At 32.6% G+C, this 26,799-nt stretch overlaps 2 protein-coding genes across 4 annotated transcripts in view; both read right to left on the bottom strand.

The window, feature by feature from the left end:
* Nucleotides 1–8,908, bottom strand: part of jus (EB domain-containing julius seizure protein) — a 50,810-nt gene extending 41,902 nt beyond the window's left edge. Inside the window, exon 1 of one of the 3 annotated variants that reach the window (XR_001096902.2) lies at nucleotides 7,881–8,899. Coding sequence is in view for 2 of the 3 variants with exons in the window: in XM_012292222.2 (XP_012147612.2) it covers nucleotides 7,881–8,058 (178 nt within the window). In the remaining variant the exon portion in view is untranslated. Of the gene's footprint in view, nucleotides 1–7,880 lie in introns of all 3 variants that reach the window. The other 2 variants (XM_012292222.2, XM_012292223.2) reach the window with 2 other exon arrangements.
* A 3,843-nt stretch (nucleotides 8,909–12,751) lies between these two features.
* LOC100877747 (ferric-chelate reductase 1) lies at nucleotides 12,752–25,696 on the bottom strand. Its single transcript, XM_003706233.3, has 4 exons — nucleotides 25,568–25,696; nucleotides 24,349–24,591; nucleotides 17,361–17,568; nucleotides 12,752–12,956 (listed from the first exon to the last, which is right to left on the bottom strand). Exons 2-4 carry the CDS (start codon nucleotides 24,566–24,568, stop codon nucleotides 12,893–12,895), a joined length of 492 nt encoding a protein of 163 aa, XP_003706281.1. The 5' UTR covers nucleotides 24,569–24,591; nucleotides 25,568–25,696; the 3' UTR covers nucleotides 12,752–12,892.
* Nucleotides 25,697–26,799: the final 1,103 nt, after the last annotated feature.

Genomic DNA, 26,799 nt, shown 5'->3' with positions numbered 1-26,799 from the left:
GACACGGTTGCGGATGAAGTTTCGCGGCCACCGAATGCATTCGTCGCGTTAACGAACAATTAAATGACTCATCCGTGGCTTTTGTTCGGTCTAATTGCATTCAGGGATTTCGACGTTCACCGTCGATCCTGACGGAATATCGAATCGACCCTGACCAGATTCGTTCGTGTGTTTCTTTGACCCTCGTTCCGATTTTGCTAATTTAGTGCATGTCTCAACAATTTAACCCCTTCCTCACGAGTCTCACGAGTGACGCACTTACAACTCAAATGTGACAAACTTTACTCAAATTTTGAATACTCTTCAACTTAAAATTTAGGTTCAACTATAAATTGCATTATCAAGGATCTTTGAATATAAAATACACACATTTTAATTTTCTGTGTTCGTTATAGTGTTATAGCTCTGTATAGTTAGTCTTGACTGACGTATCTGATTATACTACCCTGATGAGTAGGGGTTAACAATGAAATTAGGTACACTTATAATTTAATACAGAAATATTTATTATGTCTAAATTATATTCTGTACAAATTCTTGAGATAATTAAAATTTTTAGATGAGTTGCAGTAAAAGACGAAGTACGAATTGATATAATTTTTGAAAATTATTGAAGTAATTTTGTAAATAATTCAATAGTGATCAATCAAATCAAATGAGAAATTTAGGTCCAGCTATAAGTTATATTATCAAGGATCTCTGAACATAAAGTAGTTACATTTTAATTTTCTTTGTTCGTTTTAATGAAATAGCCCTGAATAGTTAGTCATGGGAAAATTGGGAAATGGGAAATTTGGGAATTGGGAAATTTGAGAATTGGAACATTATGGAATTAGAAAATTTGGGAATTGGAAAATTATGGAATTAGGAAATTTGGAAATTGGGAAATTGGAAAATTGGGAAATTTGGGAATTGGGAAATTTGGGAATTGGGAAATTTGGGAATTAGGAAATTTGGGAAATGGAAGATTTGGGAATTGGAAAATTAGGAAATTGGGAAATTTGGGAATTGGAAGATTTGGGAATTGGAAAATTAGGGAATTGGGAAATTTGGGAATTGGAAGATTTGGGAATTGGAAAATTAGGGAATTAGAAAATTTGGGAATTGGGAAATTTGGGAATTGGGAAATTTGGGAATTGGAAAATTAGGGAATTAGGAAATTTGGGAACTGGAAAATTTGGGAATTGGGAAATTTAGGAATTGGGAAATTTGGGAATTGGAAAATTAGGGAATTAGGAAATTTGGGAATTGGGAAATTTGGGAATTGAGAAATTTGGGAATTAGGAAATTTGGGAAATGGAAGATTTGTGGAATTGGAAAATTAGGGAATTAGGAAATTTGGGAATTGGGAAATTTGGGAATTAGGAAATTTGGGAATTAGGAAATTTGGGAATTGGAAGATTTGTGGAATTGGAAAATTAGGGAATTAGGAAATTTGGGAATTGGGAAATTTGGGAATTGGAAAATTAGGGAATTAGGAAATTTGGGAATTGAGAAATTTGGGAATTGGGAAATTTGGGAATTGGGAAATTTGGGAATTGGAAAATTTAGAATTGTAAAATTGGCAATTTAGAAATTTGGAAATTAGAAAATTGAGTATTTGGAAATTATATAAAATTGCACCCCCCATTGCACCACCTACATCCCCAAATTCAATCACACCTAAAGTGCACCTAAAAAATGGCACCTAATCCACTAAACTCCCTTACCAATTTTATTTCCACAACAAAACGTAACCCCATTCTAAACAACTTCCTGATTGATACATTTAATCAAGGTATTTCGTTCGCTGGTGGTAACGAATAAAATTGAGCGTTTTACTGCAGCGTCGTATGCAACCTATCCTTGTGCAATTTGCAAATGCACCACAACACAGCAGTACCAATACAAAACCACGTGCATCAGTAATGGCGACCAACAATACGCCCCAGCATATGAAACTGTATTTTGATTGCTGATGCATTTCGAATATCGTCATCGAAGTCGTTCGAGTCCCGGCCTATCCTGCGGACCGACGGAAAATATTGACCTTTTATAGTCACGGAAAATTCATATCGCGTCGTTGCGCATTGCAGAATCAAGGCTGTTTCTAAATAAAACGCTTCTATTAAAATCAATATCCAGGGACGTCCACGGGGGGTCACGATTCAATTAGCTTCATTAAATGCCTCTGGTTGGTGAAAAGAAGGGGTTGATTTTTGTAAGAAAAACATACTCGAGAGATAGAGATCGAAAAAAGAAACGGAGTCGAAGTTCTTCGACGATCGATATAACCTCCTTAGCATTTGCGATTGGTGCAGTAAACAGAGCCATCCGATTGAACCAGCGCCACCGTTTTCCTTCAAAAATGTTTTTACTACCCCTCAGGGTTGCTTCGGCAGGGATGGGAATAATAACAGGGATTTCCACCTCCTAAATTTTATAATTCCCAAATTTCCAAATTCTCAATTTTGCAATTCTAAATTTTCCAATTCCCAAGTCTTCCAATTCTCAAATTTTCCAGTTCCCAAATTTCCTAATTCTCAAATTTTTCAATTCCCAAATTTGCCAATTCCCTAATTTTCCAATTCCCAAATTTTCCAATTCCACAAGTTTCCAATTCCTAAATTTCTCAATACCCTAATTTTCCAATTCCACAATTTCCCAATTCCCTAATTTTCCAATTCCACAATTTCCCAATTCCCTAATTTCCCATTTCCCAAATTTCCCAATTCCCAAATTTCCCAATTCCCAAATTTCCCAATTCCCAAATTTCCCAATTCCCAAATTTCCCAATTCCCAAATTTCCCAATTCCCAAATTTCCCAATTCCCAAATTTTCCAATTCCACAAGTTTCCAATTCCAAAATTTCTCAATACCCTAATTTTCCAATTCCACAATTTCCCAATTCCCAAATTTCCCAATTCCCAAATTTTCCAATTCCCAAATCTTCCAATTCCCAAATTTCCTAATTCCCTAATTTCCCAATTCCCAAATTTCTAAATCATCAATTTTCCAATTCTAAATTTCCAACTCCCAAATTTTCCAATTCCAAAATTTCTCAATTCCCAAAGTTCCCAATTCCCAAATCTTCCAATTCCCAAATTTCCCAATTCCCAAATTTCCCAATTCCCAAATTTCCCAATTCCCAAATTTCCCAATTCCCAAATTTCCCAATTCCCAAATTTCCCAATTCCCAAATTTTCCAATTCCACAAGTTTCCAATTCCAAAATTTCTCAATACCCTAATTTTCCAATTCCACAATTTCCCAATTCCCAAATTTTCCAATTCCCAAATCTTCCAATTCCCAAATTTCCTAATTCCCTAATTTCCCAATTCCCAAATTTCTAAATCATCAATTTTCCAATTCTAAATTTCCAACTCCCAAATTTTCCAATTCCAAAATTTCTCAATTCCCAAAGTTCCCAATTCCCAAATCTTCCAATTCCTAATTTTCCTAATTCCCAAATTTCCCAATTCCCTAATTTGCACCATATTTGATACGTAAATTGCTTCGGTTTAACCTCAAAATTGTTCTGTGAAATCGTGAAGTTTATTTCAGATATCTTGGATACATAAATAGTCTATTTATAGTGAAATGCTTGATGGAAATATATCGATATTAATATTGTCATGTGTGCTCAGTATTCTAACATTGTCAACATTTCAGTCTTGTCAATATATTGACAACGTATTAATCATGAGGTGTCTAGAAGTCTCATTTGATTGATTACTATTGAATTCTAATCTACAAAATTACTTCAATAATTTTAAAAAATGATATCAATTCGTACTTCGTCCTTTACTCATCTCAAAATTTTAATTATTTCAGAATTTGTACAAAATATAGCTTAGACACAATATAATTTAATACAGAAATTTTTAAGTGTACCTAATTTCATTGTTAACCTTTACCCATCAGGGTAGTGTCATCAGATACGTCAGTCAAGCCTAACTATTCAGGACTATAACACTAACCCCTTGCAGTATGACTTATTTGTCAGGTGCTTCAGTCAGAATGACTAATTATAGCTACAATATTAAAATAGACGAAAAATTTGAAATATTATGTCAATATGTTATTATGCAATCGTTGACTATGCAAATTATAATTGGACTTGAACTCCAAATTGCAGCGTATTAAAAATTTGAATAAAATTCATCACGGCCGAAGTACGAGTGCGTCAGACTCGTCAAAATAGTGCAAAGGGGTAAAACGAACAAAGAAAATTAAAATGTAACTATTTTATATTCAGAAATCCTTGATAATTTATGGTTGAACCTAAATTTCAAGTTGAAGTATTCAAAATTTGAGTAAGGTTTGTCACACTTGAGCTATAAGTGCGTCACGAGTTGAGGCTTGTCAAAGCACAGGAAGAGGTTAATTTTAAATGAAGAATGTCAACAGGAAGATTATGGACGTAAAATATAGTAGTTGTTTTTTAAGGGGATGATTACATAAACAATCAATTGAACAACGACAGAGGAAATGGTCATAATTTTCCGTTTAAAATGTGCTAGGCGTATCCGTGGCACGGTGGAATTAAGAGATTAACGCGGGCTCGAATCCTGAAGGAATTCAGGGAATGCTCAGATATCGCCGGGGCAATTCGCCTGGATTTAACGATTGGAAAGAGAAGGCTTCGAGCCAGGAAATAAGGACGCAAATGAGAGCACAAAGCGAAGGAATAGGAAGAGAAATATAAACCGAGTCTTTTGAACGGACGATTCAAGTTACGAGAAAGCATTAAGCCCTGACAATGTCTTGGAAAGGTCTCGTGATCGACGTTTGTCCTCCAAAATCATCTTTGAAACAGTAAAAAAATAGACGTTTCCTTCGACTTTCTGTCAATTTTATCTGAAGTATTTTTGGGAGAAAATGGTTGATATTTTCATATTTAATTCTCTTATTTTGCCAATTAGTTATGGACACACTGCAATTCTAAATTTCCAACTCCTAAATTTTCTAATTCTCAATTTTGTAATTCGAAATTACCCGATTCCTAAATCTTCCAATTCCCAAATTTCCCAATTCTCAAATTTTTAAATCATCAATTTTCCAATTCCCAAATCTTCCAATTCTCAAATTTTTCAATTTCCTAATTTTCCAATCCCCAAATTTCCAAATTCTCAATTTTGCAATTCCCAAATTTCCCAATTCCCAAATTTCCTAATTCCCTAATTTTCTTAGTCCCAAATTTCCCTAATTCCCAAATTTCCCCATTCCCAAATTCCCTAATTCCCTAATTTTCCAATTCCCAAATTTCCCAATTCCCAAATTTCCCAATTCCCAAATTTCCCAATTCCCAAATTTCCCAATTCCCAAATTTCCCAATTCCCAAAATTCCCAATTCCCAAATTTCCCCATTCCCAAATTTCCCTAATTCCCAAATTTCCCCATTCCCAAATTTCCCCATTCCCAAATTTCCCCATTCCCAAATTTCCCAATTCCCAAATTTCCCTAATTCCCAAATTTCCCAATTCCCAATTCCCAAATTTCCCAATTCCCAAAATTCCCAATTCCCAAATTTCCCAATTCCCAAATTTCCCAATTCCCAAATTTCCCAATTCCCTAATTTTCCAATTCCCAAATCTTCCAATTCCCAAATTTCCCAATTCCCTAATTTTCCAATTCCCAAATTTCCCAATTCTCAAATTTCCTAATTCTCTAATTTTCCAATTCCCAAATTTCCCAATTCCCAAATTTCCCAATTCCCAAATTTCCCAATTCCCAAATTCCCTAATTCCCTAATTCCCTAATTTTCCAATTCCCAAATCTTCCAATTCTCAAATTTCCCAATTCCAACGAAGACACTGCTCTCCAACAATAAATTTTTACGACTCACAGCACCATTTATGATCCTATTATAACTCGTCCTTTTATAACTTCGTCCACTGCAACTATGTAGATAATTCTACGAAACGAATTTATTCAGTATTCGAAATTTTTCAAATAAGAAAATTAACACTAAAACTACAAAACCGGTCAAACGACCGCTCCACAAGTTTCTTATTATATTATACACATTTTGTTAAAGTACATTTCTTGAAATCAGCACTGATTTTCATCAAGATAAAGAATAAATGTGTGTACTAATTTATGTTTCCTCGTTTGTTCACTTATTTTTTAATTTCATTTTTAATTTCAGATTAAGTATTCATTATATGCCGGTAGGTTTAGTGTTAATTAAAGTTACCATTCTCGAAACAAAGGTAGAAATTGACAATATCGGTGAACCATGTTCGAGATATAATATGGAAATATTGGTAATACGATTTTGATTACTGGTAGAAATGTCGTTTTGCCATAGTCATGCGGACTTTAGCGAGACGCATTAAGGATTATCGGATCAACGACACCATTTGAAAGCTCGTAAAATGTATATGGGTCGGTTGTAAATAAATAGCCATGTTCGGTCGCGCGAAAGGCTTACTGTATATCCGTGGAGCATATGTGTTCCATCGGTTCAGGAAAAGGCTTAAAACACGGAGTATCTTGACATCGATCGACACGTCGTCTCTCGTTTGATGCTGCTATAATATTTTGTTTGGGAAATGCAAACCGCAGCTGGTCGATACAATCCACCCTCTATTTTAACGACAAATAAACGTGTTTTGATAACTCGAACACTAAAACGCTTGACAATTAATGGGAACCATTGTGTTATCGCGTGTAGATCGCTTTTATGTGCGTCTATAGTATCGTTTTTTTAATGGCGGTAATTTACATTTTTTTAAATTATTTGGGTATTGAATTGATGTCATTTTTTGTTTGGGGAGTTTTGAGAAGTTGGGGATTTTTGAATTGTGGTTTTTGGTGTTTGGATTTTTGCTGATTTTGGGATTTGGGAATTTGGGGGTTGGAATTTTGGAATTTGGGATTTGGGATTTGGAAATTTGGGATTTAAGATTTTGGGATTTTGGGGTTTGGAATTTTGGAATTTGGGATTTGGAAATTTGGGATTTTGGGGTTTGGAATTTTGGGGTTTGGAAATTTGGGGTTTGGAATTTTGGAATTTGGGATTTGGAAATTTGGGATTTGGAAATTTGGGATTTTGGGATTTGGAAATTTGGGGTTTGGAATTTTGGAATTTGGGATTTGGAAATTTGGGATTTTGGGGTTTGGAATTTTGGGGTTTGGAAATTTGGGGTTTGGAATTTTGGAATTTGGGATTTGGAAATTTGGGATTTTGGGATTTGGAAATTTGGGATTTTGGAATTTTGGAATTTTGGTATTTAAGATTTTGGGATTTTGGGGTTTGGAAATTTAGGATTTGGAAATTTGGAATTTTTGAATATAGAAAATTTAGTGATTTGGGGATGTAGAAAATTTGAATATAGGGATATGGGGATGTAGGGATATAGGGTTGTAAGGATATAGGGATGTAGGGATATAGGTTGTAAGGATATAGGGATGTAGGGATGTAGGGATATAGGAATATATGAATGTAGGGACATAGGGCTGTAAGGATATAGGGATGTAGGGATGTAAGGGTATAAGGATGTAGGGATATAGGGATACAAAAATGTGGGTTTTAGGGATATAGCGACACAGGCATGTAAGGATTTGGTGTACGGAGATATAGGAATTTAGGGTACAGCAATACAGGAATATATGGATATGAGGATTCATATATTTCCAAACTTCAAAATTCAGAAATTCAAAAAGTTGTCCAAAGTTCCAAATCCCTAAATTCCCATATTCCCAAAATTCTCAACTTCCACCTCACGTTCTCACCTTCCAACTTCCTACATTTCAAAACATTCCTACATAACTCCCCAATTCCTCGAATCCCCAAATTCCCAAACTTCACATCCCCCATTTCGTAACAATCTGAATTATCAACATCCACCTGAACCAGCACAATAATAAGCGCAGACAAAGTGTTGTGTAACTCACCCTCAATCGTGGTGAGCTCCGGTGGTTCGGACATCCCGATCGCCAGCTGATCCTGTAGGATCCAGCAATACACGAGTAGGGTGCACACAATCCTGGCAGCCAGATTCGATTTCCTGCCGATGGACGACGTGGATGACGGCAAGGACGCCGTCGCGGCGACGGCGTCGGTGGCGTGCATCTTCACGACTGGCCCTGACACGCGGCTCTTCTCGCGCACCCTTCGTTGCTTTTGTATCTCACCCCTACGAACGCATACGCACCCGTCGAGCACCTGACCTACGCAGGTCAAGCCTGCCGTGCCTACTTCCGGTATCACATATCCGCGCGATCAGCCCCCGTGATCGATAGCACGCGCATACTTCCGCACGTTCCCTTCGGCACCGTTCACCGCAGACCGATCCGTAGAAATCGACCACCCTCGACTTCCTGTCTTCGTGTCCTCGCCACCAGTTCCGAGATAACGAAGAAACAGAAAGAAACGATTCGTGGAACGTTTTACCGCAACCACCACCCCACTCTCACCCCCCGAACGACAGGTTCATAGGTACAGTTTCACCCAAACACCACTTACGTACGAGTCAAGTGCGTAGATGTTATTCACTGGGGGATGACGGTTCTTTTTTTTGGTTAATGAGAAACGTGGAACACCACCGTCACGATGCTGTGTGTACGCGGCCGTTCGCGATGTGCAGCCAGCAAACAACGACCGAAACGTCGGGGGTGGCAACGACGCCAGGGCGCCGGCGTCCTGCGCAATGCACGCGAGAACCAGCACGTTTCCCACCCCCTACCGCATCCACCTTCGCCCTGCGAACGTCGCAGGGGTGCAGACCCTCTGAGTCATTCCTCGACGAAACAGCCTGCCGTCGATGTTCTGCGCCGCAACGTAAATATGCATGATCTAGGCGAGGAACAGGTCGTCGTCAACCCCGGACCAAGTGGAGGGGAACTGCCTCAAAGGGGTGCATACGGAAATCCGACGCTGACAACGATCCGACCGCGATTTAACCTGCGTTCAATTTCGGTTTTTGCGTTAAGGCTTTTTTTGTCATTTAGGTTAGGGTAGAATGGAAATGAATATTAATGGAAATTACTTGATTTACTTTCGAGTGTTTTATTTGATATTGTTGAATGAAAGTATCTTTAATGGGGTATATGAATATGTGATGGACAATATGTGTCAATATGTGATAGACACTTGAGGTGATTGATATATTATCAATATGTTAGGATTGATCAATATATTTTATTAAATCGATATTGTTAATAACTATTGAAACCAAGTGATCAAACTGAATACATTAATTTTCAAGTTTGCTACATCCCAAATTTTCAAATTCACAAATTCTTGAATTTATCGATCTTGGAAGTTCTTAAGTTCTCTTTGTTCACGCTTCAGAATTTCACAATCCACAAATTGGATTCCATCGATCCACGAATGACTAATTACTTAAATATGAAATAAATATCGAAAGTACAGAAGTTGAAAATTTTTTAATTTACAAGTTCGAAAACTTGAAATCAAAATGAAAGTGCCATTGACCCTCAGAAATGAACCTAATTTGAACGGAAAGTGCTTCATGTCTACCAATCCGCTATTTTCTTATTGACTCCATCACATACTCCATATAAGAACATAAAACTCTCAGTATAGAAGTAACTAATCGTATGTGTAACGCTTTTACTGCACCGAAATGGAAGCCGTTTCATCCGACTCGAGTGTTAGCCTCACGCTGAGCAAGTTAGCCGATACGGACACAAGATGGTTGCTACACATATCCAAAGACGGTTTAGCCGTTTTCTTCATCGGACACCGTTAATGGAACTCAGCACGCTTTTACGCGAGTAGAAGGATTGAAAGACATAATGTTACGCAAGAGTCGTTGGTTCGTTCGGTAAAAGTGGGTCGTTCTCATAAGGGAGGCTTGATAACTTTGAAACCGATCTTGCCGATGCTTTGCAATTCTATTTTCGATGGAATCGTGATTTCGAGGAAACTTGGATGGGTGTATTGCATTATTGATATCGGGTAAGTTATTTTAGTTCTTTTATCACTGTGATCTTTTGAATTGTTTGATATGGGCAGTTTTTTGTTGGGGTTTTTTGTGACTTTTTGTACTGGGTTTTGGATTTAGATTTTGGGGTTCTTCTAATTTTACAAATATGTACATTTTTTAATTTTTAAGTATCTCAGTGGCTAAAACTCTAAAACTCTAAATTTCTCAATTTCTCAATTTCTCAATTTCTCAATTTCTCAATTTCTCAATTCCTCAATTTCACAATTTCTCAATCTCTCAATCTCCCAATCTCTCAATCTCTCAATCTCTCAATTTCTCAATTTCTCAATTTCTCAATTTCTCAATTTCTCAATTTCTTAATTTCTTAATTTCTTAATTTCTCAATTTCTCAATTTCTCAATTTCTCAAATTCTCAATTTCTAAATTTCTCAATTTCGCAATTTCTTAATCTCTCAATCTCTTAATTTCTCAATTTCTCAATTTTGCTCATTTTGCTCCATTTCTCAATTTTGCTTAATTTCTTAATTTTGCTCAATTTCTCAATCTTTCAATTTTGCACAATTTTTCAATTTTGCTCAATTTCTCAATTTTACTCAATTTCTCAATTTTCCAATTTTGCAGAATTTTTCAGTTTTGCTCAATTTCTCAATTTTCTTCAATTCTTCAATTTTGTACAATTTTTCAGTTTTATTCAATTTCTCAATTTTGCTCAATTTCTCAATTTTCCAATTTTGCAGAATTTTTCAGTTTTGCTCAATTTCTCAATTTTCCTCAATTCTTCAATTTTGTACAATTTTTCAGTTTTATTCAATTTCTCAATTTTGCTTAATTTCTCAATTTTGCTCAATTTCTCAATTTTGCTCAATTTCTCAATTTTACTCAATTTCTCAATTTTCCAATTTTGCAGAATTTTTCAGTTTTGCTCAATTTCTCAATTTTCCTCAATTTTTCAATTTTGCTCAATTTCTCAATTTTGCTCAATTTCTCAATTTTACTCAATTTCTCAATTTTCCAATTTTGCAGAATTTTTCAGTTTTGCTCAATTGCTCAATTTTCCTCAGTTCTTCAATTTTGTACAATTTTTCAGTTTTATTCAATTTCTCAATTTTGCTTAATTTCTCAATTTTGCTCAATTTCTCAATTTTGCTCAATTTCTCAATTTTACTCAATTTCTCAATTTTCCAATTTTGCAGAATTTTTCAGTTTTGCTCAACTTCTCAATTTTCCTCAATTCTTCAATTTTGTACAATTTTTCAGTTTTATTCAATTTCTCAATTTTGCTTAATTTCTCAATTTTACTCAATTTCTCAATTTTTCAATTTTGCTCAATTTTTATAATAAAAGTATCACTCCTCCTATATGTATAAACAATATACTGATACATAATATAGTGACCTAACAAAGCTATACTATACAAAAAAAAAATGCGAAACTCGTCCTATCTTAATTTTTGCCACCAATCTTTTCACTCATATTTCCATCCACATCCGAGACTTCTCGCAGCAATCCTCTGGGTTTTGAAGAAACTTCACGAAAGGCGAACACGTTTACCGTCAACTTTTCCACCATTCCTAATTTATCACTCGCCACGGATCTTGCTTAAAGAAACGTTGAAACGCTTCATTTTCACGAGTCCTTCGGGACTAAATGTTACCAAGTTTCAAGGAAAACATTGAAACAGGATAGCATCTGTTGCAAATCATCTTCTGAGGAAGATTCAGTCTTCTCGGATAGATGGAACTGTTCTACAATAAGTTCGAATTGTACCACCTTCCTATATAAGAAAAATCGAAGGACGATTTGATTGATGAACCATTAAAAGTACATCTTTTATAAACATTGGTTAGTGGAAGTTCTTGGTCATCAATCTTTTGAAGAGCAAGGACGAATTTGATGTCTGATGATCAAATTGATTAGAGTTATTGTTGAACTGATTAACTAAATTTACTATTGAATTGATAGATTTACTATTGAATTAATAATTCATTAAATTTATTATTGGGCTGAACTAAATTTTCTATTGAATTGATACTTGGATATATTATTGATTGACTTAGATATATTATTGGGTCCATAATTGATTTTTATTATTCCACTGATTTTATTTGTTTGACATTTAATTTGTTTGCAGTGTCTGTTTTTAGAGATCGATATGCCTCACAGTGAAAATAAAAATTGAAGGTTTATCGAATAGAAAAATTGATTTTTAACAAATTTCGTCTAACGAGTGTTTGAAGAAAATTTTCAAGGTTTCTAACAAATCGTTCGACCAACCTTCTGATATTTATTAAAATGTCTCCACATCCCTCTGACACGACAAAGAAGATCTCCCCACTTGATAAATAACCCTCATGTCACAAGCTTCATCAATTCCTTCATTCCTCAAAAAACTTTTATCTCAAAAAATTCGCAAGCTTCAACAGAAAAATGCTAATGAACCTCACATTTCTATGAACCTACGATAAAAATCCTAGATCTCCCCGCGGTCCAACTTTCCAACCTTTAATTTGCATTTCCAAAATCCTTCTTTCATTCTCTTATATTAAGATACATTAAAATGAAAGCTCGAAGTCCACAAACGACTGCTTCACGTAGGATTACACACTTGGAAAGTAGCTTAAGGCAAAGAGGATTATTAAGAGAAGCTGAACAGGTCGCGATGTACAATCGATCAATCGAGGATTACGCAACTGCATCAGACACATAAGACCGTTTGCTTAATGGCATAATCAACCTGGTGGTTGACTGCGGATGAAAATAGAAAGTAAGAACATTAGATCGAGCGGTGAAAAAAGTCAATTAGCTTAGGGTCATTAATGTTCCGTGCAGGATAAATCAACGCCGTGCAAAGAATTATATTTACATTTCTGTATTTGAGGGTGTAAAAAATATACGATATTGCGTTACAATAGTGTCTCCATAGGGAGACAATCGTTGGTGAATCGATGTTCTCTGGTTTGGGATGTGATTTACAATTTATAACAATTTGGAGCTTCAGCGAGGTGTTGTGGCGACCAGGTTGGACCAGAATTCGGCGTACTCCTTCAAAATGGTGCCACTAAAAAAATAAAAAAAGTAAAAAATTAGTAAAAAGTATCATAAGAAGTATCATAAAATAAGAAGAAAATGAAACAGCACTAAATTAGACAGTTTTAATAATTATTAGGTCAGATTTTATATTAAATAAAGTATAGATACATGAAATATTGCATTCTGAAAGATGTAAAGTCCGATACAATTTGATGACATGAAAGTTCCATAAAACAGTGATTATGGTACATCAATTTATAGCTTAAGGCTCGTTGAAAATGTTCGTGCGAAAGCTTTTATAAATGCCCCTAATACGAACTGGCTGGTTGTCAGAAAATTGCATCATCGATTACTGTGTATACAGACTATTACTCTGTGTATAGTAAGTACCGTGTATATACAATACATGTTATATGTATATGATAGTTATCTTATAACCGACAAATTTGCAGTTTATATATTAAGGTCTAAATTGATGTAATACAAGTGTTATGTTGTGACAGTTTTGTGTTATCGAAGAGTATTTGATTTTTTATTTTTGGGGATCTGGGATTTGGAGATGCAAGGATTTGGAGATGTAGGGATTTGGGAATGCAAGAATTTGGGGACGTAGGGATTTGGAAATGCAAGGATTAAGGAATATAGAGATTTGGGGATGTGGGGATTTGGGGACGTGGGAATTTGGAGATTTATGAATTTGGAGATGTGAGAATTTCGGGAGGTGGGAATTTGGGGATGTGGGAATTTGGGGGTTTAGGGATTTGGGGATGTGGGAATTTGGGGACGTGGGAATTTGGAGATGTAGGAATTTGGGGACGTGGGAATTTGGGGACGTGGGAATTTGGGGACGTGGGAATTTGGGGACGTGGGAATTTGGAAATGTGAGAATTTGGGCACGTTGGAATTTGGGGATGTAGGAATTTGAGGGTTTAGGGATTTGGGGACGTGGGAATTTGGAGATGTGGGAATTTGGGGACGTGGGAATTTGGGGATGTGAGAATTTGGGGATGTGAGAATTTGGAAATGTGAGAATTTGGACACGTTGGAATTTGGGGATGTAGGAATTTGAGGGTTTAGGGATTTGGGGATGTGGGAATTTGGGGACGTGAGAATTTGGGGACGTGAGGATTTGGGGATGTGGGAATTTGGGAACGTGGGAATTTGGGGACGTGGGAATTTGGAAATGTGAGAATTTGAGCACGTGGGAATTTGGAAATGTGAGAATTTGAGGATGTGGGAATTTGGGGACGTGGGAATTTGGGAACGTGGGAATTTGAGGGTTTAAGGATTTGGGAATGTGGAAATTTGGGGGTTTAGGGATTTGGGGGTTTAGGGATTTGGGGATGTGGGAATTTGGGGATGTGGGAATTTGGGGACGTGGAAATTTGGAAACGTGAGAATTTGGGGACGTGGTATTTTGGAAATGTGAGAATTTGGGTACGTGGGAATTTGGGTATGTAGAAATTTTGGTACGTGGGAATTTAGAAATGTAGGGATTTGGGAACATAGAGATCTACTGAAATATATATCCAGGTGATCCAACACCCAATAATTCACAACTTGCTACAGAACAACATCCCCCAAATTAATACTACTCCACATAGCTCACAATCAGTCACACTTCACCATCCCCAAACACCTCAAGACAAACTTTCCCAAATATCCCCAAACAACATCAATTTACCAACTTTGTATTCAATCATCCACAACTGGAAAAAAGAAAAAGTGCACATGGCACAGATACGAAAGAAACTTAACCTCTCACAGCAACATTTTTACCAGCAGCGAAAAAAAGTTGCCCCAAAACGATTAAAACAAAGTATTCCGAGACTGCGCCAGAGCAATTCATCGTATCCCTTTCAAACTCGTACGTGAACTTTCTGGCATCTAATGTTGCCGGGAAACTCGATGGTTTATTAGCAAGTCTGGCGTGTATGCGTTCATTCGCGGGTAATCGTTCGACGGAAATGATTATTTCCACCGGCCAACGATGTACAATTAGTCTTATTGCGTTATCCTCTGTCAAATCCTTCGTCCTCGTTGCGACTTGTCGTGTATCGCAATTTTCCGTCCGAGAATTATACGCACGCACGTTTTTCCCTTCGTTTTAACGACCATGAATCGTGGACGATCGTTTAAACTTCTGCTGATAAATTCTCTTGGGGAAATTCATTAATTTTATGCGGACGTTTGAGTGCGTCCCTTGGGCTCATTTTTATTTAACGGACGTAGATATTCTTTTGATATTGTTTCATTGTTAATTAATGTATTATTTTAGTGTTGATTAATGGTGCATTGTATAATTGTTAATTAATATTGTTTTATTTAATCATTAATTATAATTGAATTCTTTAATGATTAATTAAAATTGTTTTATTTAATCATTAATTATAATTGAATTCTTTAATGGTTAATTAAAATTGTATTATTTAATTGTCTATTATAGTTGCATTGTTTAATGGTTTATTAAAATTGTTTTATTTAATCATTAATTATAATTGAATTCTTTAATGGTTAATTAAAATTGTATTATTTAATTGTCTATTATAGTTGCATTGTTTAATTGTTTATTAAAATTGTATTATTTAATCATTAATTATAATTGAATTCTTTAATGATTAATTAAAATTGTATTATTTAATTGTCTACTATAGTTGCATTGTTTAATTGTTTATTAAAATTGTATTATTTAATCATTAATTATAATTGAATTCTTTAATGGTTAATTAAAATTGTATTATTTAATTGTCTACTATAGTTGCATTGTTTAATTGTTTATTAAAATTGTATTATTTAATCATTAATTATAATTGAATTCTTTAATGGTTAATTAAAATTGTATTATTTAATTGCCTATTATAGTTACATTGTTTAATTGTTTATTAAAATTGTATTATGTAATCATTAATTATAGTTGAATTTTTTAATCATTAATTAAAATTGTACTATTTAATCATTAATTATAGTTGAATTTTTTAATCGTTAAATAATATTGAATTATTAAATGATTTATAATAGTTGCATAGTTTAATCATTAATTGAAATTGTATTATTAAATCATTAACTATAGTTGAATTTTTTAATCGTTAAATGATATTGAATTAATAAATCGTTAATTATAGTTGAATTGTTTAATCGTTAATTAATGTTGAATTTTTTAAATCATTAATTAATATCAAATGAATTAATCTATGATTCAGAAGACTTTTTATTTAAAAGTTACTAATAAAACAACAATAACAATATTTTAAAATATTTGATAATAAAGTTGTTTGATATTAATTAATTATAGAATACGTTTTTATACACTGATTGTAAATAATCATGGAAGAGAGTGAATTTAACCGATTCGATGATAAATATTTTTTGCATCGGCAATATTTGTATTTAATGGAAATATTTGTATTTAATTAGAATATGGACTTTTCACATATAGGTTCCATTTTCACAGTGTGTTATTACACTGCGGGTGTGGTTAGTAATTACTATTCCAACTGGGGCTTGTCTGTGATTAACCCTTTTACTCTGTGGTCGCGCTTTGAATGTAATAAACGTTGCTTAAATTTAATGAAATTGGAATAAATGATATCGTTTATTTCCCAGTTTGTGATAAACGATGAATGACATCGTTTACTTTCCATTTTCGACGTATTGTGGTTAGGTTACTACGGTGAATTCTTTAGAATTTTATGCATAATTAAATAGTTTGTATGTGACGCGAAATTGGATACTTTAAAATGTACATATTTAAGTACTTTGAAATATAATACAAATGTAGGTAATCTGAAATATAATAAAAAATGGAATGTCATAGAAAATAAATATATTATGACACAAAACTGAATGTTTGAAAATATGACAAAACACTTTAAAATGCAATAAAAATATAAAACTTCAAAATGCAATTAAAATTAAATACTTCAAAATGCAATAAAAATTAAATACTTGAAAAATAATATAAAGTCAAAGTTAATTCTAAGAAACCTTAAAATCAAAAAACTTCCTCCAAACAAGTTCATTAAATAAAAATATCTTCCAATTTGAAGTTTCTCATTTTTGCACCAAAGTAATACAAACTGTAAAAAGTCATAAGAAACTCTGGAACTCTACAATCTTTCTCCCTGCAAAAACTACCCTAAACTACAATAAAAAACTTAAAAACTTAAACTATAAACTTTCTAATTTTTCCCTACGAACTTTGTATAAAAAAAAACTTTCAATGTATTCCATAAATCTTTACATTTATGTAAAGTTTATGACATTTCTACGTTTTGTAATATATTTCATGCAATCTTGAACAGACGCTAATTTGTAAATAAAATTGCCCGAAAGTGAAGAGTAAAGGAAATGTCTTATTGACTTTCAAATAACAAATACGTTCACACTTGGACACTTTATCTTGTTGGAAAGAAATACGTAAATCTTTACTCACGTGAAATACACTCGTCCTCGTGCATTCGGTGGTGCATTCCAAATAAGCGTCGCGTGCTGTTTCACTTCTGGATCAGCATGTGTCACAGCACTGCACTCAGGATGTGTGTTGGTGTTCTCCGTTTGAGCCCACGAACCGATCCAGCTGTTCGTGTCAGGATCACGTCCCTGCAGGAAGAATCCTTTAAATGGTGCTCCACTGATAGTTACTGAAAAAAAAACAATTATTAAAAACAAATATATAAAACGAATTCTAAGAAATAATCCTTTAGATAGAATTATTTTTAATTCAATTTTTACTAGGAATTTTTAAAGAAGAATTGTTTAAATGATGCTCCACTAATGGTTACTGAAAAATGAACAGTTTAAAAAAAAATATAAAAAAGATTCTTAAGAAATAATCCTGTAGGAAGAATTATTATTAATTCGATAATATAATTCAATTTTTATTAGGTATTCTTAAGGAAGAATCTTTTAAATGGTGTTCTACTAATGGTCACTGAAAAATAGACAGTTTAAAAAAAAATAGAAAAGAAATTCTTCAGAAATAGTCCTTTAGACAGGATTATTATTAATTCAATAATATAATTCAATTTTTATTAGCAATTCTTAAGGAAGAATTCTTTAAATGGTGCTTCATTAATGGTTACTGAAAAATATACAATTATTAAAAAAAAATATATAAAAAAATTTTAACAAACAATACTGTAAGAAGAAGTATTATTAATTGGATGATATAATTCAATTTTTATTAGGAATTCTTAAGAAATAATTCTTTAAACAGTGCTCCACTGATGGTTCCTAAAAAAGAAGCAATTATTAACAAAAATTTTTTTTTAAATTCTTAAGGAATAATCCTGTAAGAAAAATTGCTATTAAAAATTAAAATTCGACTTCTACTAGAAATTCTTTAAATGATGCTCCACTTATGACGACTAAAAAAAATAATTATTAAAAATAAAACTATCAAGAAATTCCTGAAAAAAGAACAATCAGTAGTACAATAATAAAAACATCTTTTCATCGAATAAATAATAAATTGTGTATTTAATGAATAGATGTACATGTTGTTTAAATTATTTGAAGATAAATGTGGAAGCTAGAGTTTGTGTGTTACGATGCCATCTTCCTCGTCCTCCATTTCATTCTAATCGTACTGCACAGTGCCGAATGTTCCGAGCAATTGAAGAAGGACAAGTTAGTTGTAAATTAATCACCGTGAAGCTCAATCGTGATAAGAGGAACCTTCGTTGCTCCTCGAAGTACTATATACTCTGTGACAAGAAAATCGCTCTACCCTGATGGCTCCTTCCTTTTTTACTATAAAATGAATGTTTCCTAGATTTTGCATTATTTTATTTAATAATCAGTTGCAAGATTTGTTATATTTATTTATTAGATTTATTATATTTTTGTTTGTGATGAAATAAATTTTTATAACATTCTGAATATTTACAATAAAATTTCTTAATGTCCCTTCAATTCTGTTAAAAAAGCAAATACTTATTATAATTAATATTGTAGAAAAAAGTGTGCAAGTTTAATACAAAAATTTCTAAAAATTGACTCACAAGATTGTGATTATAATTCAGAATAATTTTCAATGAAAATGTTATACTTCATAAAAATATTTAATAGTATATTTATAACATTGTATGTACATAAAAAAATATTAATTGTAAATTTGAATAGTGATATTATTTTGTAATTGTAACATAATGTAAGTGATTGTAGAAAACCACTGATTCATTTGTTCGTGCAACGTAATGTTCACAAAGACGTAGTAAGAAGGTAAGTAATTGATTGTGAATTATTAAAGAGCTGAGTAAACGTCGTTTACCTGATCTTTATATTCGACTAAACTAGTTCACGGTCAGGGTTATAATATCGCACAGTGTCGCGGTCATTTTTTATTTGTGTTTAGCTTTATGGTCTCTATCCTCGAAAATGTTCGTGAGTTTGATTAAAAACCTTGTGAATCGATTTTTATGAAACTTCTACTTGTAAGCTCTATATCATTAATAGTGTTCTAACATAATCACTGTTTGTAATATAACTTACAAACGAATGTGTCGAGTAAAATAATTTATTTGTTAAGAATGCAAATTAAGTACATTTAATTGATAATAATTTTGGATGTAATATATGTTCATACTAAATAACTTTGAATATGATATACATTAATACTAAATAATTTTTAATATAATGCAAACTAATACAAAATAATTTTGAATATAATATAACTTGATACTAAATAATTTTTAATATAAAGTAAACTAATACTAAATAATTTTGAATATAATATAACTTGATACTAAATAATTTTTAATATAATATAAACTAATACAAAATAATTTTGAATATGATATACATTAATACTAAATAATTTTTAATATAAAGTAAACTAATACTAAATAATTTTGAATATAATATAACTTGATACTAAATAATTTTTAATATAATATAACTTGATACTAAATAATTTTTAATATAATGTAAACTAATACAAAATAATTTTTAATATAATGTAAACTGATACTAAATAATTTTGAATATAATATAACTTGATACTAAATAATTTTTAATATAATGCAAACTAATACTAAATAATTTTGAATATAATATAACTTCATACCAAATAATTTTGCACATAATATACCTTAAAACTAAATAATTTTGCCAACAATATAACTTGACATCAACCAATAACGATTCTACAATAATTACAAATGCAACCAACAAAGAGTTAAAAAAACAAGCAGAATGAAATTGATTAACGGATTGCTTATAAAAGCGACAATATAATCGCTCCAGCTGAAATTATTCGGAGAACTCGTAAACGCAACAAGCTTTTGTACAAGTTGAACAACTTTGTGAAGCCACCATCGAAATTAAAGTCAGCGTTTGTTCGTTTGTGCTCGGTTGTGTTTCAAACTCTTTGTGCTCTTTTCTCTTTTCATCGACGTAGTAATTTTCTGCCCTGACCGTACGGCTTTTTTCTTTTGTTTCTTTTGATCGATACGCGTTATTACGTATTAAGCTGGCAAAGGAACGATTAGGTGACCAGAGAGCGGATAATCGTGTTTGTATTCGGTGATATGTTTCGCGATTAGGGGATTTGGGGATTTGGAGATTTGGGAATTTTAGGACTTGGATATTTTTGATTTTGGGGTTGAAGGTTAGGAGATTTAGAGATTTGGGGATGTGGGAATTTGGGGATTTAAGGATTTCAGGATATGGGAATTTGGGGATTTAAGGATTTGGGGATGTGGGAATTTCGGGGTTTAGAGATTTGGGGATGTGGGAATTTGGAGCTTTAGGGATTTGGGGATGTGGGAATTTGGGGATGTGGGAATTTGGGGATGTGGGAATTTGGGGATGTGGGAATTTGGGGATGTGGGGATTTGGAGACGTGGAAATTTGGGGATGTGGGAATTTGGATACGTGGGAATTTGGGGATGTGGGAATTTGGGGCTTTAGGAATTTGGGGATGTGGGAATTTGGAGACGTGGGAATTTGGGGATGTGGGAATTTGGAGACGTGGGAATTTGGGGACGTGGGAATTTGGGGACGTGAGAATTTGGGGATGTGGGAATTTGGGGACGTGGAAATTTGGAAATGTGAAAATTTGGGAACGTGGGAATTTGGGGACGTGGAATTTGGAAACGTGGGAATTTGGGGACGTGGAAATTTGGGGATGTGGGAATTTGGATATGTGAGAATTTGAGAACGTGAGAATTTGGGGACGTGGAAATTTGGAAATGTGAGAATTTGAGAACGTGGGAATTTGGGGATGTGGGAATTTGAAAATGTGAGAATTTGGAAACGTGGGAATGTGGGGACGTGGAAATTTGAGGACGTGGAGATTTGGAACTCTGAAAATTTGGGGGTGTGAGAACTCGAAAATATGAAAATTTGCAGTTATGTAAATTTGAAGATCCAAAACCTTGAGAACCTGAGAATTTGGGTTATACAATGTTACTCAACAAAATATTACTAAACCCAACAGCTACTAAACGAGTTATCTCTCTGAAATACCTCTCTTCGATCTTTTAGATCGAAGAATGTAGGAGTAGATAGGCTAGGCGATCGCGTATCTGTCTCCTTTTTAAACGAGTTAGTTAAAGCCTGAATGAAAAACCTGAACCTGGAATTTGTCTCGCTAGTTACACATCGAGCTAATCGATTGTGCAACATCGTATTTCCGATTTAATCGTGCACGCATAGTTTCGTTTGAAATGAGATGCGAAAAAGTTGTCTGACCTGAAGGAAGAAATGTTTCGTACATACTTCGTTATCTTTGTATTCTACTTTTTAACGCTGGTAACATATGTTAACTGGGATAACAGATAGACAGATAATATATGTTATTAATATTTATTAAATTCCAGTGATATATTAATATTCAATAGTTTGCAATAATATTTCAATGTTTAGTAATATCGTTTATATGTATAAGTTAATGATATATCTGGTTGATTGTTTCAGAAATAATAATTTATAATGTTTGTCACAATGTAGAGGGTTTTATGTTCCTTTAAATAAAGTTTGCTTATAAATCAAGCTTCTATATGTACATATAGGATATTAATTTTTAATATAGAGAATTATTAGATGATTATTTCTTTTTAATTCTAAATATTGAATACTACTTATACTCTTTTATTATACAATTTTAAATCTTGCAAATTTTTTAGTTCAGTTTGTATAAAATATCGAGACAGTCGTTAAAAAAACTTATATACATAGTCACAGATATTTTACTTATAATCAATTGGTTTGCATGTAAATAAATTAATTTTACACATTCAGTAATATTTCTAATTACAAACATTTTACTTTATGACTCATACTATGTACACAAAAATACTCTTTATAAACCATTCTTCAAATATCAAGTATTACATCATGTACCTAAAAGACAGTGTGGGCATAATGTTCCACAAGACAACCCATTAAATTAATTCCAAAACCACAAACTATAATTGTCTCAAGCTATAATTAATTCCAAAAAATATTTAAATACTAATCTGATCAAGAACGCAATCGCATTGCTACATCTCCATTTTACAAAATAATGTCTCTGTAAATATCGCGCGACCGGTTGGTGAATCACTAAGCTGACATTTTGGTTTAGAGCAAATGGTGGCCGAGTTTACGCAAACACAGTTGTATCGAGCTCCATGTAACAAACTCCATGAATAACACGAATTTTGGACACGTAATTTCATGGACCTCGGCGTGTCGGAGACGACTTTCGTTCTTTTTCGTCGGCAATTTTGACGGCGTGCTATTATTCCGATGATTGAACATGCAGACCGAACCGCGAACCGCAGAATACGCGATTGTTAGGCGTTTTAGACGCGTTTCAAGTTCCTCGCTGATTGGATCGATTGTTCGACTTCTCTCGCTTCGATCGTGTTATTCTTTCATAACCGAGTTGATCTTGTCTGGATATTAATTTGATATGAAAATGGTGTGGGAGACTTTTCAGGTGTTTTATTAAGTTGATTTGTCATGGTGCGATGATCATTTTAGAATTGAGGGAGTAGAATAAACTTGTACAATTCTTAAACTTGCATATCAATATTGAATATCTAAATGTGAATTTTTAATACCATAAATAACTCACAATTATTAATATTACTTTATCTTGTAAAGATATTATTTATGCAGCTGTTAAATTCACAGTCAGTTGTGAAATTTTTGTATTTGTTAAACTTGTATAATTCTTAAACTTGCATATCAATATTGAATATCTAAATGTGAATTTTTAACACCATAAATAATTCACAATTATTAATATTACTTTATCTTGTAAAGATATTATTTATGCAGCTGTTAAATTCACAGTCAATTGTGAAATTATTATATTTGTTAAACTTGTACAGTTGTTAAACTTGCATACCAATATTGAATATCTAAATGTGAATTTTTAATACCATAAATAATTTACAATTATTAATATTACTTTATCTTGTAAAGATATTATTTATGCAGCTGTTAAATTCACAGTCAATTGTGAAATTTTTGTATCTGTTAAACTTGTACAGTTGTTAAACTTGCATACCAATATTGAATATCTAAATGTGAATTTTTAATACCATAAATAACTCACAATTATTAATACTACAAGACAAAGTAAGTAATTTACAAATATTATCTAAATTAATTTACAGATCTAATTTAATACTATTTAACGTTCTAAAAACGATTAAAATTTAACAAACGAAATTCACCCATGAAAATGTACGTGATACAAAAGTGCTTATAAATCTAGAGATCCTGTAGCTAGAAAATATTTACAATTCCTCCGTATTGCCACAATCGAAAGAAACAAAAGAAAATGCCGTGTGAAGAGAATGCATTAGCAAACATTAAGTGAAAACTGATTACAGAGAGTAGATTACACAATTTTTTCTCGCAAGGCATCCTAGCGAGTTCTCTTACAACACTTGCTATCAACAACAGTAAATCTTGTTGACTTTTCTGATCCAGCAACCTTTCATCACGACGAAAATGTGTCGTAATGTAACTGGAGTCTATAATTCATTTGAGACAGGGTTGATCTTGGACATTACGAGAAACTCGTGGTAAAGTCCGAGAATTTAATAGCTACATTAATAATATCCTTACAAGATTTACTTTAAGAAAAAAACTAGTAATATCTTTACAAGGATTGCTTTTAAAAAACTAGTAATATCTTTACAAGGATTGCTTTTAAAAAACTAGTAATATCTTTACAAGGATTGCTTTTAAAAAACTAGTAATATCTTTACAAGGATTGCTTTTAAAAAACTAGTAATATCTTTACAAGGTTCATTTTTAAAAGATTAATAATATCTTTAAAAAATATTATTGGCAGTAACTATTAATATATTACAAAATATTATTAGAACAATATGTAACAAAATATATACGCAAGTTTAAGAGCTAATTGTAATTATAAAAAGAAATCTATTGGTAAAGAAAAGAATAATTGAACGCACCAGTTATTTGAGAGCCAGGCCCATATTGAGAGGAGGACGCTGTGAACGCGTAAGGGCTGGTTTCTACGGGTCGTGATCTCGCTGTACCATGATGGGGTTCATTGGGTCTCGATGGTTTTACGCAGGTGTCCACTGGTGCACCATCAGGGAGGCCATTAACGAAAACCACCGAAGAAACCAGGATAATGGCTATTCCTGCGTTCCTCATAGTCAAGCTCATTCTTCTACCTCTTCTCAATTGACCTTCGGTTAAAGCCTACTGTCAGTACCTTTCAGACTTTATAAAACTCAGTCTGAGAACTTTAAATAAATATTGATAACACTGAAAAAGTACAGTTTTCTGTTCAAAACAGACTTTCATAAATTACTGATCAACACTGGCTGTAATTATGTTAATAATTGATGTCAAACAAAATTAAAAAGCAATGCAAAAATAAAGAAAAATGGATGCAGTATATTGAAAGAAAACACTGACAAATTTTATGAATAATTGTATTGTGATTATATCAATAATTGATGTCAAACAAAATTAAAAAGCAATGCAAAAATAAAGAAAAATAGATGCAATGTATTGAAAGAAAACACTGACAAATTTTATGAATAATTGTATTGTGATTATATCAATAATTGATGTCAAACAAAATTAAAAAGCAATGCAAAAATAAAGAAAAATAGATGCAATGTATTGAAAGAAAACACTGACAAATTTTATGAATAATTGCACTGTAATTATATCAATAATTGTTACAAAACAAAATTAAAAATAAATGCAAAGTTGTAAGAAAAATGGATGCAATGTATTTAGAAAAATTTTTAGAGAAACTTAGAAAAAGAGAACACTGAAAAATTTTATTTATTCTTCTGAGGGTTGCTTGTCAACTAAAATTTACTGTAATAAATAAATCTAAAATTGAAAAGAAATGCAACAATGTTAAAAGAACACTGAAAGCTTGATTTATTTTTCGATATCGATTGTCAACTAAAATTTACTATGATAAAATCAATATTAAAAAGAAATGCAACAATGTGAAAAGAACACTGAAAGCTTGATTTATTTTTCGGTTTCGATTGTCAACTAAAATTTACTATAGCAAATAAATCTAAAATTGAAAAGAAAAGTAACAACACAAAAAGAGCACTGAAAACCTTGATTTATTTTTCGGTCTCAGGAAAAGGATAAGAAGTCCCAAATGATCTTTAATTGTCGATTAACACTTACTATAATTAAGTCAATAAACGCGAAATTGAAAATGATCGTGTTGGAAGCAGGATTGCTCGAAAGAAACTGCACCACCCGGCCATGTACGAATAAGTCAAACGTAGTCAGATCCCACCATAGAATCATAAAAGGCTGGCACAATTCACTTCTAGATATCACTTTCACTTCGATCCCTTCGTTGATTTTACAGTTGATTTCGTGTCGCATTTCAGTAATCGCGTTTGTTGGATCTTTCAAAGGTTTCTTTGAAAGAAACCCTTTTGAAAGCTTGCATGTCTAATGGAGAACTTACCCTTTAAATATCTTCATTTGATGTGATCAGTACTGTGATATATTTCAGTACTTTTACGGTTATTTGAAATAGAGGTGCTTTACTGTATTGTAATTTTGATGTATTGTTTTATGGACTCCCGCTATATTGCCGTGAAGGGAGAATATGGGGTTGAGTTTTATGATAAAGTTCCAATGTGAGAATGAAAAGAGTCTAAGAATAAAGAATTTCTGAAAGTATCAAAATTTTGAAGTTACTTAAAATGTCCTAAATTTTGAAATTTCTAAGAACTACCTAAATTTTGGAATTTCTAAAAACTGCCTAAATTTTGAAATTTCTAAAAACTGCCTCAATTTTAAAATTTCAATTTTGAAATTTTTAAAAACTGCCTCAATTTTGAAATTTTTAAAACTTGCCTTAATTTTGAAATTTCTAAAAACTGCTTCCATTTTGAAATTTTTAAAACTTGCCTAAATTTTGACATTTCTAAACACTGCTTAAATTTTGAAATGTTTAAAAATGTCCTAAATTTTGAAATTTCTAAAAACTGCCTAAATTTTGAAATGTTTAAAAATGTCCTAAATTTTGAAATTTCTAAAAACTGCTTAAATTTTGAAATGTTTAAAAATGTCCTAAATTTTGAAATTTCTAAAAATTGCCTTAATTTTGAAATTTTTGAAAACTGCCTTCATTTTGAAATTTCTAACAATTTCCTAAATTTTGAAATTTTTAAAACTTGCCTTCATTTTGAAATTTCTAAAAATTTCCTAAATTCTTAAACTTCTAAAAATGACCTAAATTTTGAAATTACCTAAAATTTCCCAAAATTCTAAAATTCCAAAACTCTAAATTTCCAAATCCCGAAACCTGAGCCTTCTGAAAAATCCTAAACTCCTTTTGCGTCGTAAACTTGTATCGATTAAAAACTCATTAGAGAGACTGCAGGTATTGCATGTAATTT

The sequence above is a fragment of the Megachile rotundata genome, chromosome 7 (genome assembly GCF_050947335.1).
Source record: "Megachile rotundata isolate GNS110a chromosome 7, iyMegRotu1, whole genome shotgun sequence".
NCBI lineage: Eukaryota > Metazoa > Arthropoda > Insecta > Hymenoptera > Megachilidae > Megachile > Megachile rotundata.
This window is presented reverse-complemented; position numbering and strand designations above follow the sequence as displayed.